Below are 15,552 nucleotides of genomic sequence, written 5' to 3'. Positions count from 1 at the left end.
CATTTTGAAATTGTTCGTTGCTTTCTTGACAGATGACAAAACTACCACTCGTTTTTTCCTTTCTTTTTTGCCGAGGAAAATGGATTCAGTGTGGAAGTTACACTTCAACGGATTCTCAAGTTTACGAATAACTCCGGACAGCTGCTAGGAGACACAACCAATGTCGTCACGCTGTTACTGGGCATGCTATGCTATCATACAAAATACACCACATAAAAGCAATTGGCATACATCTGAGCAAAGATGTATGAACAGAATCTCAACAACATCAATATCGACGGAGACAAACAATTTATTTACCCAGCTCATCAGAACAGTTAATTTGGTCTCTGGCATTCGACCTTTCGCACATTTCTTTACAGCAACTATTGGAAATGATTCAGACTATATGCTCAAGTTTCTTTGGTTAACACACTGCTAAACACAGCAAGGTCCCTCGCGTTAAAATGTAGGAGTATTTCTTAAACAACTGGTTGATGTAAATCGCGACGATCATGTTCTTTGACCTAGCCACCTCACAGCTTCCCATGGAAAAAGTTTCATCATTCAGAACAAACGAGCTTTGCAACGCAATCCCTAGGAGGCACATTATGATCCAACTGTCTGGTACATTTGGGGGGCTCGGTTGCAAAGAAGCTGTGAAACATCCCATGTACAAGATGAAGCTGGAATCCTAGGTTCGACCTCCATGATTTGGGGGACTGACAAATAAGAAAGTCAGTCCTCCATGATTCAATGCCGATAACCCAGCTCGAAACATCCCTGGCAACGCCATGCTGCAACGTACAGCCGGAACTGAGCCATTAGGAACAGACTGCCTGTGCGGTACTGTGACCTGGTATATCAACCCTTATACCATGATGCAGATAGAAGTACAAGTTCCCTGATCTGGAGTCTACACACATTCCTCCAGGCACATATTGTGTTGGGAGTTGGACCTGTTGCATCAAGCACTGGCCCACTAGATACTGGGTTCTGAGAGTGCGGTGCTTGATATTTGGTTGCCAAGGGAGTACAGATGGTAAGCTTCTTGGATCTTTCCTGTGAGTTTTGACTGTACAGGACATTACACGTCTAACGAGGGTTGAAGGATTGCCTGCAAAAGAAGGAAGGCATTAGTAACCCCACAACATCATCCAGAAGATTTTTAACTCTCTTTGATGGTAGTGAAACGAAAAATGTTAACTTAACAAATGTAGACAACGTGATGTTTAACTCTCTTTGAGCAATGTATACTCTCTGAATTTGTACTTTCCAAGATGCATCAACTGCATGCTTTGTACTAGATGATGCCGTCTGCATATGATCCTTTGAAGGTATTTTAGCAGGGTGCACTACCGTTGGGCTGGACTACGCTTCGGTGCCTTAAGGCACCTGCCTTTGTGCCTATGAATGTGGGCCTGACAGGTGGCTGGCCCACATGTCAGGGACCCAAAGGCAGGTGCCTTTACGTCACTGAAGCTGCATCCCGTTGGGCTATACTTGTGTCAGGGGCGCCGGGGCGGGGGGACCATAGGTCATCAATTGTCAGAATTTCAAGCAAGACACATTGACAGAAAGGCATCACAAGAAACTAAATCTTCCAGGGTCTCACTAGGATCATCTTAATCTTAACAGTCGCTCTGCATGTTAATTTTATTTAATAGCTTCAAAGGAGAAAAAGACGCACATACCTCAGTCATGTCAATCATTGCTAGGGAAAATGTGCATTATAGCTACTAGTAACAGAAAATTTGGAGAAAGATTTGACCTTTTCCAACTACTTTTCATTAATCGAGGTTCACAAGTACGATGGTTTGATTTGGATGAAACCTTCAACGATTCTTCGTCAAGATCAACCTAACATTTTATAATTCAGGAAAACAGTGCCGCAAATGTCTACTTTCTACTGACTATTAGAACCAGCAATCAAAGGTGTTCCTTCCGTTTCTTTGCCAGGGGGTTATCCTCACAAAAGATAATTTGGTTAAATACTTAAATGTAAATGACAGCAGGACACGCAATGCAGCTTTTGCTATGAACAGGAGACCATTCAGCATTCTTTTATTGCGTGTTAGCATGCATTGCATGGCAGGCTGTTTATTTAGCATTTAACATTACTGCATCTTGTAGTATTTCACACATATTTGGGACGTGGCTGCAGGGGGGTAGGTAAATCACTATAATCGCTTTATTATGGTTGGGACTGGAGCAGTTTTTTGGTCTATTTGGCTTTGTAGAAACAGTACTCCCTCCGATCCAAATTGACACGGTCTCTATACAACCTCTATACAATGTTGTATAGAGGCTGCGTCAGGCCCTGTTTGGATTGTCGTGTTCTTTTCAAACACACCTGTAAAGAATATAGGTCACAGATCATCGTTATGTTTCCGGCTGAGAATTGCTGAGCAGATGGTAAGATACAGGTTCAAAATAAACACCTCTATATTTATCTACAAGGAATCTAAATGCGGCCTCAATTAATTTGGATTGGAGGGAGTATTATTTTTTTACAACAATGTCCAATCTTGCAGGCAGGTGCTACGATCGTGTATCAGTTGGCTGCAATCATAGGCGTTGTTACAGAAGGTGTAGCTCAACAGAGCTTGGCACCAAGAAGTTAGAGTGGCTTACCAGGGAGTTTATGTCCTGGTTTGGATGGTGTGCTAGTGAAGTAGTGCGAGGCTTCTCAGTCTCTACTCTCTAGTGATGATATGTGTGGCCTGTCTTTTTCATTAGGCCTATAATGTTTAGTGTGGTTATGTTGCTTTTTGATGGCTTGTAATAAATAATGTAATAATCAGGGATGCATGTATCAACGATGCTGAGGCCGGGGGTAATAAAGCTTTCATTTTACAAAAATTACAATATTAGAACCAGCAATATAAGAAAGTAATGAAGAAAGAACAAAGTCTGTTAGTTAGGACTAGATGCTTGAATGGGATGAGACTTTTGCCAAAAGAAAGGGTGCAAGCAGTTTGAAAATGGATGTTTTATTCTTCCTGTTGCATCATTGGTGATATCAATACATAATGGATCATCCCTTGTATAAATGATTCGCTGTCGAGATCCCCTCCCAGTAAAAGAGATTTGAGTTGGAAATAAGACATTTACCTTGGCAAAGAAGAATGTTTCCTCTGTGACGAAACAGCTGATCCATTTTCGCCACCATTTTCCTCGAGTTCAGCGAAGCGTTTCTTAAATTGGTCAACAGCACTGCAATACCAGAAGATGCAAGCATATCAGACATGGATGATGATGACTAAGAGAAGATAAACAAGTGTGCAATAACATATCTAACCTTAAATGAACAAAGTTTCGTCTGTCTGTTCCACTGATATGCTCCTTCAGTAATTGAGGATGATACTCCAAAATTTCTTCAAAGATCAGTTCCTTGATGTCCTCCTTTGTTACTCTACGACCCTCAAATTCGAATTCAATTTTTGGTATCGGTTGACAAGATGGTTCTCGCTCTACCTTTGCTAGTCCATTAAAGTATGGATCTGCCAATGCCTACAATTAGCAGATATATCAAGATCACAATATCTTGTACTGCCAGATGCAGAACATGGGACCAGTTAAGTTCATATATATCGCATACCTCTTCAGCAGAGGGACGATCCTTTGGATCAAAAGCTAGAAGCCTCCTAAGCAATCGTAATGCTAATGGGTCAGCCTTTGGAAATTTCTGCGAAAAGGAAGCAGGCTGTTTCTTCCGCATGCATGTCAGATATTTTCTTGCCTTGTCATTCCGCACCTTAGCAGAGGTAGGACAGCAGAAAATTTTATAAGCAGACAGAACTATAACTTTGACAGCAAACTTCCAAAGATCCATACCTGAGAAATAGCATCTAATGAAGGTGTCCCCAGAACATCAGTTATCAAATCCAGCTGGTGAACAACATTTTTACCAGGAAATAGAGGCTTTCCAATCAACACCTCGGCAAAAATGCACCCTATACTCCATATATCAATAGCTGGTGTATACTGCAACCCAAAAGATGGTAAATTTCAGTGCCACGAACAATTGGCCATACCAACTAAAATCAGGACCGGGGGAAGATCTTGTTTACAAAAGAAATATAACAGAAAAATAATGCCACAACTGTGGTCAATACCAAATAAGACGATTTGTAATTAGCTGAATATTTCTTTAACCCAACTAATACTATGCACTGTTCGGTTGCTCAAGTAACGGATATGTTTTCCAACTTTGCAATAAGCAGCATGAGCAAAAGAAATTGTGCTGAAGGGATCCATTTACTTGCGGAAGGTTGTTAGTGATAGTTGCTATCTACCTTCTCTCTGTAAATTGGTAATGATGTGGTCTAAAACTGCAGTGGTCCTTGGTATACAATATGTATACAAACATTTAGTGATATACGCAAAGACATGGAGTTCCAACCTTGCAGTGCTATCCATCATTCTATTGTTTGCAGCCATATGACAGCACAGTTACAAGTTTAAACAGCATACAATATGGGCTTATGAATCATGAGTGTTACTTCTTTATTGCCAATTTGCCATGGGACATTTGCTGATTTACAAGTATATGATGAGTTGATGGCATCAACTTTTCTGCTCAAATTTGCGCATACAGGTGTAAACGATGCATTACAATTTTATTTGGGTGCTATAGGCATATAAGACAGACAAATCCAAATATTAAAAAGAAGTCAAAAGCGCCTCATGGCAATTCCCTCAATACTCACTACAATGTGAGGTGACTCGACTGTCAGGACCCTGACTGAACCCACTAGTGTTGTATTCCTATTGGCACTTCAGTTAACCAATGATCCAGACTGATCAAGACAAGAAGCAATGGACAGTCCAGATGGCGCGAGCAAAAGAGTATCTTTACTGTTTACCACTTAAACTCAATTTCAGTGTACTGTTTATCTTGCTGCTTCACTGCTGTAATTTCCCTCATACTCACCCCATGGCCAACTCCCTCATGCTCACTACAAGGTGAGGTGACTCAACAGGCACGGGATATCAAGTTCCAGACCCACATCCCAACAATGTCATTTACCAGCACCAGTACCATCACACAAAAATAATGCCTATTAGGTTGGCATCATCTATATGTATACATGTCGAGCTCTCTAACTTCTGATTAATCATAAGTTCGTAACATTGCTTACCTTGGAATAGAAGGACCCACAAAGTTCAGGTGCTCTATACCATCTCGTTGCCACATAATCCTGAAAAGCGAAGTTTATTTTAATTTAGAAGTTCATTTGACAGGAATAGAAAACATTGGATGAGCAATGAAAGGCTCCAGAGCAGCCCCAAAGCCCTAAATTAATGGTTAGCTGCACAACCGTCAACCCCAATCCCACCCTAAAACCAAAGAATGAGGAAATGGCTTCGTGAAGACCCACTTAAAAGTAAAACTAGATGACAACTTATTTCAACTTGTATGTGACAGACTGACAGTGCACTGATCATTAGATATTCACTTTCCCTTTGTTAGAACCATTGTGTCTCGAATGAGGCAACCTGAAGTTCAACATGACAACAGGGAACAAAGCATAATTCGGTGCTAGTAAATCTCCAATTGTTAGTTAATAATATGACTAACAGTGGGTGTCACAAGAATAATGTTGGGAGTAAATACACCACCGGCTATTTGTTAGCTGCACCATGTAATGTGTTGTCACATGACAATACAATCAATTACGAACTGTGATAAATAGCTGATCGAAGGGGCAGTCGGAACTTAAAACAATCAAGACAGAAACTTTGAGTAATGCAAGGTCAACCAATAACATATGCTATTGAGATACAATAACAAAAGATATTACTTACTGTCCAGAAGACTGTCGTAGGTGCATCATTGAATGCAACTCTCGCCAAACCAAAGTCACAAATTTTAAGTTTGCAATTTGCATTGGCAAGCACATTCTTGGGCTTCAAATCTCGGTGATAGACATTTGCTGTATCAAAGCACAAACAATAGTTAGCCAATTCTGATCATATGTAGCAACTGAAATGATATTATATAATTTCCAACATTAAAAATCAAACATGCAAATATAAATAGAGTATGGAACCAAATATGCTATGGTTTCGGTAAATACCAAACTAGTCAAAGTTGACACGGATTCAAAAAATAAAGGAGCAACCTTTTACTTTTATTTGTGCAACTAAATATTTGAGTTGTCATGTGCAATGCTGCATCAGTAATCAATACCCAGATACTCAGATCAGCATGCATTAGTGGGCAAATGCAGAACATGACGCCATAAACATAGGTGATTGTCATACACAATGATACAGCAAATAGGTTGGGGCCATAAACATCAGTGGTCGGGGTCCATCGCGTATACACAGACACAGGAGCATATTGCAATAACAAGCCTACATGCTACAACAGCATTGCTGCATTTCAAACCAGGCCTTAGATGCAGGCCATGGCGCGCATTCAGAACGACTATCATCTCGACCAAATTGTACCAAACTTTAAATCAGTAGACCCGTTCAATAGATTGTTAATTAGAACTCATGTAATTGTTCGAAAGAACAGGAAGGGGGAAAAGGGATGAATCAAATCATCAAATGGTTACAAGTGAAATTTGCATGCAAATTAGCATACAACAATGCAGGTGCAAGAAAGAAACAATAGTCAAATAGCTACATGGTGGTTCCATAAGAATAGAAGCGCATGGACTTGATCTTCATAAACTGAAGACTGAGGAAGTGCATACCTGTGTGCATATATTTCAAAGCTCGAAGCATCTGATACAAGAAAAACTGATAATGCTCCCTCGTCAAATCATCATTAGCCTTTATTACTTGATGAAGATCTGACTCCATAAGTTCGAAAACAACATATATATCTTTGAAATCCTTTTTGGATGGGGGGAGCAAGATATGCTTTATTTCCACTACATCAGGGTGCCTAAGAAGCCTGAGAAGCTTGATTTCACGGAGTATGCGTGCAGCATCCGATATATGCTCAAAAATGTTGTGTATCTTCTTTATTGCAACCTTCTCTCCTGTTTGTGTATCATTTGCAGAACATACAAGTCCATAACTACCTTTGCCTATGACCTCCAGAACTTTGTATCGATTAGTATCGCCATATTCAGTAAAGAAATCAATTTCCGCTGCACTCTGAATTAGAGAAAATAGTCAGATAACTAATACCGTTACACATTAAACCTACCAAAGACAGAAGACAATGACCATCCATGATGGTACTACCACTTGGTTACTCTATGATCAAAAGGAAAATGTGTACTTTTGACCCCTAAACTATTGTTTTGGGTGTAGATCTGGTCGTCAACTCCTAAAACGGTACTTTCACCCTTCAACTCTCAGTACTGTATACCTTTGCTCAATCGAGGTGGTTTTGACTGTTCCAAAATGGTTTTGATCGTTGCGGCATCTACATGTAGGCCAAATCACATATCTGCAGTCTTACCAATTTCCTCCCAGAAATTCCTAAAATTTAATTAAGAAGCATAAAAAGGCAAAATATATATATACTTCAAACGAAGATATCAATGCATCTAGCAAAAAGACATCAGTTTTGAAGAAATGGAGAAAATTATCAGAAAGGGGAAAAAAGAGTAAAATCATACACAGCATAATGGGGTAAAAAAACTCGAGAAACTCTTTTTATTTACAAAAACTCATATTTTCAAAAATCAAGAAAACAAAAAATAGTCAAAAGGAAAATCAAGAAATTGCAAATAAAAGGAGATTATGACTCGTTTATTAAATTGCTTTTCTTCTAATAAACCAAAAAATGTCGGATTTGCTCCTTTTTTCTCTCTCAAATTCCTTGTAAATGCAGAATATGAAATATCATTTTTTATTATATTTTCCTTTTTTGTTTTCTTTCTCTGCTTTTTAAATAGGTTTGTGGATTTTTGGAACGAGATTAGTGATGCAGCAGACACATGGTGCTGGCGCTGCATCAGTAAAAACCGCTTTGAAACGGTCAACCCGTCTTGAGTGACAAAAAGTACACGAAATGACAGTTCAAGGGCAAAAATATCTGGTCGTGGGACCAGATCTACACCCAGCCAATAGTTTAAGGGGCCAAAGATACATTTCCGAATCAAAACACTGCTGCAAATTAATCACAGATGTTCAGTGGTATTGATGTCAAAACCAGAGCAAGTCCCTCTCCGCCTACAAATTAATCATCCAGCGTCAGTATGACATACTAGCTTGCAAGCAAACAGTGGAATGGAGCAAAGGTTTTCCGCTGTTACTACCAGGTAGATATAAAGATATTCCTTTGATATGTAATCACATACTCCAGAGCCAAGAACTACGCACACCTCTCACTGCAAATTTACAATTCACTTACTTTGTAGCATGTGGAAAAATAAATTATTACTCCCTCTGTAAACTAATATAAGAGAGTAGTGATCTAAACGCTCTTATATTAGTTTACAGAGGAAGTACTACCAAAGAGTGAAGGAGGTGTCCCTAGAAACAGCAGCTACTTTGTAGAATAACAACATTAGCAAACAAAAATGTCCCAAAGTCATAGCATGTCCCCTAGTTTTATTCGCTTAAACTAATATTAAACCCATTTGGACCTCTTACTCGAATTGCCATCATCCCAAACATTTTCACTACACCCACCCATCTAAACAGGCAAAGCCAAAGAATACAAGAGCTCGAACCTTCTTGCGCAAATCGCTGTTCTGCATCTCGGAGCCCGTGGTGGAAGCTTCACAAGATCGACCTTTCCTTCTTTCTTTTCCCTCCTGCCACGATCCCGCCAGACAGACAGACCGGCCGTGGATGTCCTTGCTCAGGCCGGGTCAGCCGCACTTGCCCCACCGGCTCCTGCTCCGAATCGCGTTCCCGCAGTCGTTCCTGCTCCTCATACACCCCTCGCCGCCACCGTACGTGGCTGCCGTGGCCGCCGCCACGGCCGGGTTTTTGTACGGTTCGGGAAGATCGCGAGCCGGCGGCAGTCGCTTCGGATCTGGGGGGAGGGGGAGGGGGCGTCGTGCGTGGAGAGAGCTCGTCGGCGTGCTGTGGTGAGGCAGCGGAGGAAGCTGGGGTGACGATGTGGGAGGGATATTTTCTCTTCTCTTTCTCCTCTGTTTTCTCCGCGTGCGTGGCAGCTATACCTCGTGGATTCTCGGTGGCGTTTCGCCGTTTCCAAAGGTAGATCACAAGACTCGGGCTCTCTTTAGACCAAAAATATAATTTCTTTAGACTGAAAATACATTGATGACAGGGATCACGGAGGGTCCGTCCCACGTTGGGTGACGGTTAGGTTAGGTCCGACGATCACGGAGGCGACTGCGCCCCCGGGTCTCGTTGGTAGTTCCCGTCCAGTCTCAATCAGATCTCGCCGCCGATCAGCCGGGTGCAGAGCCGTCGCTCCTGTACTCCTGGCCGTGGTGCGAGCCCCGCCCCCACCATAAGCCTCTCGCGTGCGTCCTAGGGCACGCGACCGTAATACACCACTTCTAGGTTTCCCCTGAGGCGTTGAGGCGTGCTAGATCAATGGAGAAGGTGGCCGGTCTGTTGGAGCAGATGAAGCTTTCGGAGGAGGAGAGGAAGGGGGTGAAGATCAGGTGGGCGTCGAAGGCGAAGGGGAACGAAGGGGAGATCAAGGCGATTGGCAAGGTACTGTCTGAGAGGCCGGCGCACCCGGATGCGATCAGCTTCTCGCTGGGGCGATGTTGGTGTCCGTTGAAGGGGGTGGACTGCAAGGAATTGGGGGAGAACATCTTTCTGTTCACCTTCAAGCAGGAATCGGGGAAGAGGAAAGCGTTGGAGGAAGGACCATGGATGTTTGACAATGATCTGGTGGTCATGGTGGATTTCGTGCCTAGCAAGAGAATCGACCAGTATGTGTTCGAGGAGGTGCCGATCTGGGTTAGGGTTTTTGGCCTGCCACTAAGGAAGATGGAGGAGGACACGGCGGAGGACATTGGTAATTTGGTGGGGAAGTTTGTAGAGATGGGCATGGGGGCTGATGGTTCCGGGATGGGAAGGTACCTGCGCATTAAGGTTCGTATGCCAATATCTAAACCAATCATGCGAGGTTTCTACCTGGATGTAGAGGAGGAGAGTGATGAGGAAAGGATGGGGGAGGGAGCAAAGAGGAAGGAAGAAGAAAGGCCGTTCTGCAAGTTTGAGTATGAGTTCCTCCCGGACTTCTGCTATGTGTGTGGGATGCTTGGACATGTGGAGAAGGGGTGCTCGGTGAGGTTGGGGAAGGGGGAGAAGGCACAGTATGGGAAGTGGTTGCGGGCTGACATGGGAAGACGCAGGGGAGAAGAAGGGCGGATGTGGAGAGGCAATTATTATGGCAATGGCAGTGGGAGTGGCTCTGGTGGGGGAAGGAATCTCGGCAGCAGAGGGGCAGGGGGGAGATCAAGGAGCAATAGCCTCAATTGGCATAAAACTGACTCAGGGTCCAGCAGGGATAAATCGGAGGATGGGGAGGAGGTGAACAGCCCCAGCAAACTAGTCAGTGCAAGAGGGGGATTGATGCAACAGAAGAGGCTAGAGTTCGGGGAGGCTGGCAGGGGCGGAACGGGTAGCGAAGCCGGGGTATTGGCAGTGAAGGGTAGCGAGGTTGATCAGTCAGTTGCGAGGAAGGACTCTGGGCAGGAAGTAGGTGACAATGGGGGCGGCAGCACTGTCGGGGAAGATAAGGAGAAGCCCGCGAACCGTGTTAATGTTGGAGAGACAGGGAGGAAGGTCGGCTATGTTCCGAAAACTTATAAGAAGATTCGAAGGGAGGAGAAGCAAGGAGGTGTGGAGAAGGAAGGGGCTGGCAAGTTAACTAGCCAGAAGCGAGGCAATGAGAAGGGAGAGGAGTATGAGGCCATGAAGAGAGGAAGGGTGGAGAAGGAGGGTGGAAGCCAGGTGGAGGTGGATAACACAAACTTAGTATCGGCCGGGCTGCAAGTGCAGCCCCGCCGGGAGCAATGAGAATCGTCAGTTGGAACTGCCGGGGACTCGGGAACGGCCCGGCAGTTCGTGGCCTCTTGGATCTCAAGAGGGCGGAGGATCCCGATGTGGTGTTCTTGTGTGAGACTAAGTTGTTCGAAAAGGAGTTAGAGCGGTATCGGTGGAAGTTGGGGTTGGTTAATATGTGTGTTAGGAACCCAGAAGGAAGAAGTAGGGGGCTAGCAATACTGTGGAGGAGGGGAGTTAATCTATCTTTGAGATCAATGGGAAGAAGGCACATCGACGCAGACATCACAGAGGAGAATGGAGCGGTGTGGAGATTTACCAGGGTCTATGGCGAGTCGCAGGCCAGCAGAAAGAAGGAAACTTGGAGAACACTACATCTTTTGCAGCAGCAACATCAGGAGGGAAGACCCTGGCTTTGTATGGGAGACTTTAACGAGATATTAAGTAACGAGGAGAAGGGGGGTGGAGTGGATAGAGCGGAGGGATGCATGAATTCATTCCGGGAGGCGCTTGAAGGGTGCAGGTTGAGTGATTTGGGATTCAAAGGGGACATTTTCATGTGGTGGAATACCTGTACTAACGCGGACGGATACATATGTGGTCGACTGGACAGAGCGGCGGCCAATATGGAGTGGTGTGAGGCGTTCCCGGAGTTCCGCGTGAGGAATGAGCTGCCGCGGCATTCGGATCATCGGCCTGTGGTGGTGGATACGGTTGATACGGGGAACAACAGGAGGGGAGGAAGGGGAGCCTTTAGGTTTGAAGCACGATGGTTGAGGGAGGAGGGGTGCGACCTGGTGATGGAGGAAGCGTGGAGGAGAGCACATGAGAGGGGCACGGTGGATATTACTAAGGCGTTGGAGGATGTGGCGGCCGATCTAACACGGTGGAACAGAACAGTCCTGGGTGATACGGAAAGGAAGTTAAAGGAAGCCAAGAGAGAGCTGGAGGAATGGAGGAAGAGGGATATCACACCGGAGAAGGTTGCGGAAGAAGTACGTCTACGCTGCTTGGTAGATCATCTTGAGGAAGTGGTGGACATAAAATGGAGGCAGCGTGCTCATGTCTGGTGGCTGAAGGAAGGAGATAGGAACACGAAGTTCTTCTTTTGGTATGCCTCGGCGAGAAGGAAAGCTAACCGTATCAGGAGGCTAACGAGGAAGGATGGTGTGGTGCTGGAGGAAGGGCGTGAACTAACTAAGTATGCTCAGTCTTATTTTCAGGGCTTATTTACCTCAAATGGCAATCACAACTACGAGGAGATCCTTCGGTCCGTCCCAACCAAAGTTACTCGGGCTATGAACGATTGCCTTACAGCTGAATTCACTGACATGGAGATAAAGGCGGCCCTGGATCACATCGGGGATCTTAAAGCTCCGGGGCCGGATGGCATGCCGGCTGTTGTGTTCAAGAAATATTGGCATCTCATGGGTAGGAACATTAAGGAGGAGGTGATGAAGGTCTTGGAGGGGGGCGGACTACCACAAGGGTGGAATGATACCACGGTGGTTCTCATACCAAAGGTCAAGAATCCTTCGCGAATCAAGGACCTGCGGCCCATCAGTCTTTGTAACGTCTTGTACAAGATCATTTCAAAGGTCCTTGCAAATCGCCTGAAGGTTGTTCTGCCACAGATCATATCAGGTAACCAGAGTGCCTTTGTTCCGGGGCGTCTCATTACGGACAACATTTTGATGGCTTATGAGATGTCACACTACCTGATGAATAAACATGGAGGCAAGGAGGAGTTTGCTGCGGTGAAAGTCGACATGAGCAAAGCATATGACCGGGTGGAGTGGTCCTTCCTAGAAGCCATGATGATCAAACTTGGCTTCGCCAGAAGTTGGGTGAGGCTTGTGATGAAGTGTGTGACAACAGTTAAGTACCGGATCAAAATGAATGAGGAATTTTCGGATCTGTTTGTGCCTTCCAGGGGGCTTCGCCAGGGCGATCCGATATCGCCGTACCTCTTTGTGATATGTGCCGAGGGTTTATCAGCGCTGCTCAATGACTCTCAGAGGAGGGGGGTTTTCAGCGGCATTCAGATCTGTCCAGGGGCGCCGGCTATTTCCCATCTCTTTTTTGCGGATGACTCGCTGTTACTTATGAAAACAAATCCAAATGAAGCGGAGGAACTGCAGAGGATACTGGCAGTATATGAATATTGCTCCAGACAGTGTATCAACCACGAGAAGTCGGCGATCATGTTCAGCAAAAACTGTCAGACAAATTCCAAAGATGCGGTCAAGACCATCCTTGGCATAACCAGCGAGGCGTATAACGAGAAATATTTGGGATTACCGGTGTACATCGGTCGCTCAAAGAAGAAAGCTTTTGCTTACATCAAGGATTCTATCTGGACCAGGATGCAAGGCTCCAACGAGCGGACTCTCTCTCGACAGGGCAAGGAGATCCTGGTGAAAGGAGTGGCAGGCTATCCCTACATTTGCCATGTCGGTATTCTACTTGACCATAACCCTCTGTGAGGAGATCAGTGCCATGATTGCCAAGTATTGGTGGAGCCAGCAGGATGATGAAAACAAAATGCATTGAGTGGGTTGGCAGAAGCTCATCCGGTCCAAAGGACGGGGAGGCCTCGGTTTCCGGGATATTCACGACTTCAACATTGCCATGCTTGCCCGCCAAGTGTGGAGACTTGTCCAAGAGCCCGACAGCCTCTGTGCGCAGCTGATGAAGGCCAAGTACTACCCCAACAGCTCAGTTCTGGAAGTGGGGGAGCATGCAAACATGTCCTATGCGTGGAGGAGTATTTCCCATGGCATTGAGTTGGTTAACCAAGGTGCCATCTGGCGAGTGGGCGACGGGGAGAGCATAAGGATCTGGGAGGATCCTTGGATACCAAGAGCTTGGTCACGCAAGGTTATCACACCGAGGGGAGGAAGCTTGCTGACAAGAGTTTCAGAACTCATAGACCCCGTTACTGGCGATTGGGATGTCGCACTAGTCCGGGATACCTTTTGGGAGGAGGATGCAGCACTGATTCTCCAAATGCCACTGCGGGATGGTGTTGTGGACTTCATGGCCTGGCATTTTGATCCCAAAGGACTCTTCTCAGTCCGACAGGCATATAAGCTGAAAAGAGCTATCTCGGAAGCTGCAGGTGGAGAAGGTGGGCCGCCACAAATTGAGCCTGGCACCCTGAATGAGGGCGGTCAGGACAAATGGAAGAGGATTTGGCGCATGCCTTGCCCGGGGAAAATCAAACATTTTATTTGGAGGATGGCACATAACACTTTAGCGACCAAGGACATCCTATGCAGAAGGGGCATGACCATCGAAGACCACAAGTGCTTTTTGTGCAACTCGCGAAATGAGTTTGGGAAGCATCTCTTCGTGGAGTGCCAGGAAGTCAAGCAGGTGTGGCTTGCCCTCAATCTCGAGCACGTAAGGCAGCGTCTGACCGTCTGCGATTCAGTGGATGCGACCCTGGAAACACTGTGGCAGATCCCGGAGAAGGAGCGCATGCTGATCATCGTGATGTGGTGGCAGTGGTGGACGCAGAGGAACAAAGCGTGACACGGCGAGAAGCCCATGAAGCACGATCAGTTTGCTTGTAGAGCTGCATGCACGATGGAGGAATACCAGGGTTACTTTAGCAAAAACGCTAAACCGCTTGCAGCCCCCCAGAGGTGGTCATCGCCGCCAGCAGATGTGCTTAAGTTTAATGTGGATGGCGCCCACATCCCGGGCTCACAGCTGGGTGCTTGGGGGGTGATGGTCCGAGATAGGGACGGGGCGGTGGTAGCGGCCCGGGCTGGACAACATAACCAGGTGGCGGATGCTTTTGGTGCTGAACTCCTCGCGGTCGGTCAGGCATTGGATGTTGCTGCTGAGCTTGGCGTGGCGCATTTGATCATCGAAACTGACTCGCTTCTGGTAGAACAAACACTCAACAGACGAGGGCCAGATTTCTCCAGGCAGGCGCACGTAATTGAGGATATGAAGATGCAGATGAACTTATGGTTTGCATCGTGTGAAATACACCACTGTAGGAGAGAAGCTAATATGCCGGCTCATCACCTAGCTAAACTAGGTCTTTCCCTCCCAAGTGGAGAAGTTCTTGTATCAGATGTTGATGTACCAGCTATTGTAGCTGACGCTGTTATGGGCGACTTAGGCCCAGCGGTTGAGTAATAAAGCTTATGCTTACTCTCAAAAAAAAATTCTTCATGTCAAAAAAGTGTAATGTTGCTTATATTTTATTGTATATAAAAATCTCTACTCCTAATGGACGAATTGGTTGAATAGTCCCCCCCACTTTCAACCGGTTTATTTTCAACCGGTTTATTTTCAACCGGTTTTTCTTCGTCCCACCTCCCACCAGCCCCTCCCACCGGTTTTTCTCTTTTCTCGTCTGACCGGCAATACCCAACGTATTTATGGTAATCAATCATAATTAATCCACGTATAGTAATAAATCAATCCAGGTATGGTAAGGTCATAACTCAGGAAATTTTGAATATGGTAATTATATGGTAATAAATTTAAATTACCCCAAAGGCTATCAATCCAGGTATGGTAAGGCCATAACTCGGGAAATATCGAATATGGTAATAAATTTAAATTACCACCAGGTATGGTAAGGCTATCCACGTATAGTAATAAATCATATAGTAATAAATCATAATTAATCCACGTATA

The 15,552-nt window shown here is 45.2% G+C and overlaps 1 protein-coding gene across 1 annotated transcript; it reads right to left on the bottom strand.

Moving 5' to 3' along the window:
• Positions 1–259: 259 nt before the first annotated feature.
• LOC119336339 (mitogen-activated protein kinase 11) lies at positions 260–9,073 on the bottom strand. Its single transcript, XM_037608332.1, has 9 exons — positions 8,628–9,073; positions 6,690–7,098; positions 5,791–5,918; positions 5,124–5,183; positions 3,817–3,966; positions 3,581–3,736; positions 3,281–3,492; positions 3,094–3,195; positions 260–1,096 (listed from the first exon to the last, which is right to left on the bottom strand). The coding sequence occupies exons 1-9, from the start codon at positions 8,652–8,654 to the stop codon at positions 1,075–1,077; spliced, it is 1,266 nt and encodes a 421-aa protein (XP_037464229.1). The 5' UTR covers positions 8,655–9,073; the 3' UTR covers positions 260–1,074.
• Positions 9,074–15,552: the final 6,479 nt, after the last annotated feature.

This window comes from Triticum dicoccoides, chromosome 7B (genome assembly GCF_002162155.2).
Source record: "Triticum dicoccoides isolate Atlit2015 ecotype Zavitan chromosome 7B, WEW_v2.0, whole genome shotgun sequence".
In the NCBI taxonomy this organism is placed as follows: domain Eukaryota; kingdom Viridiplantae; phylum Streptophyta; class Magnoliopsida; order Poales; family Poaceae; genus Triticum; species Triticum dicoccoides.
Note: the sequence above shows the minus strand (reverse complement) of the source record. Positions and strands in the feature narration are given on the sequence as shown.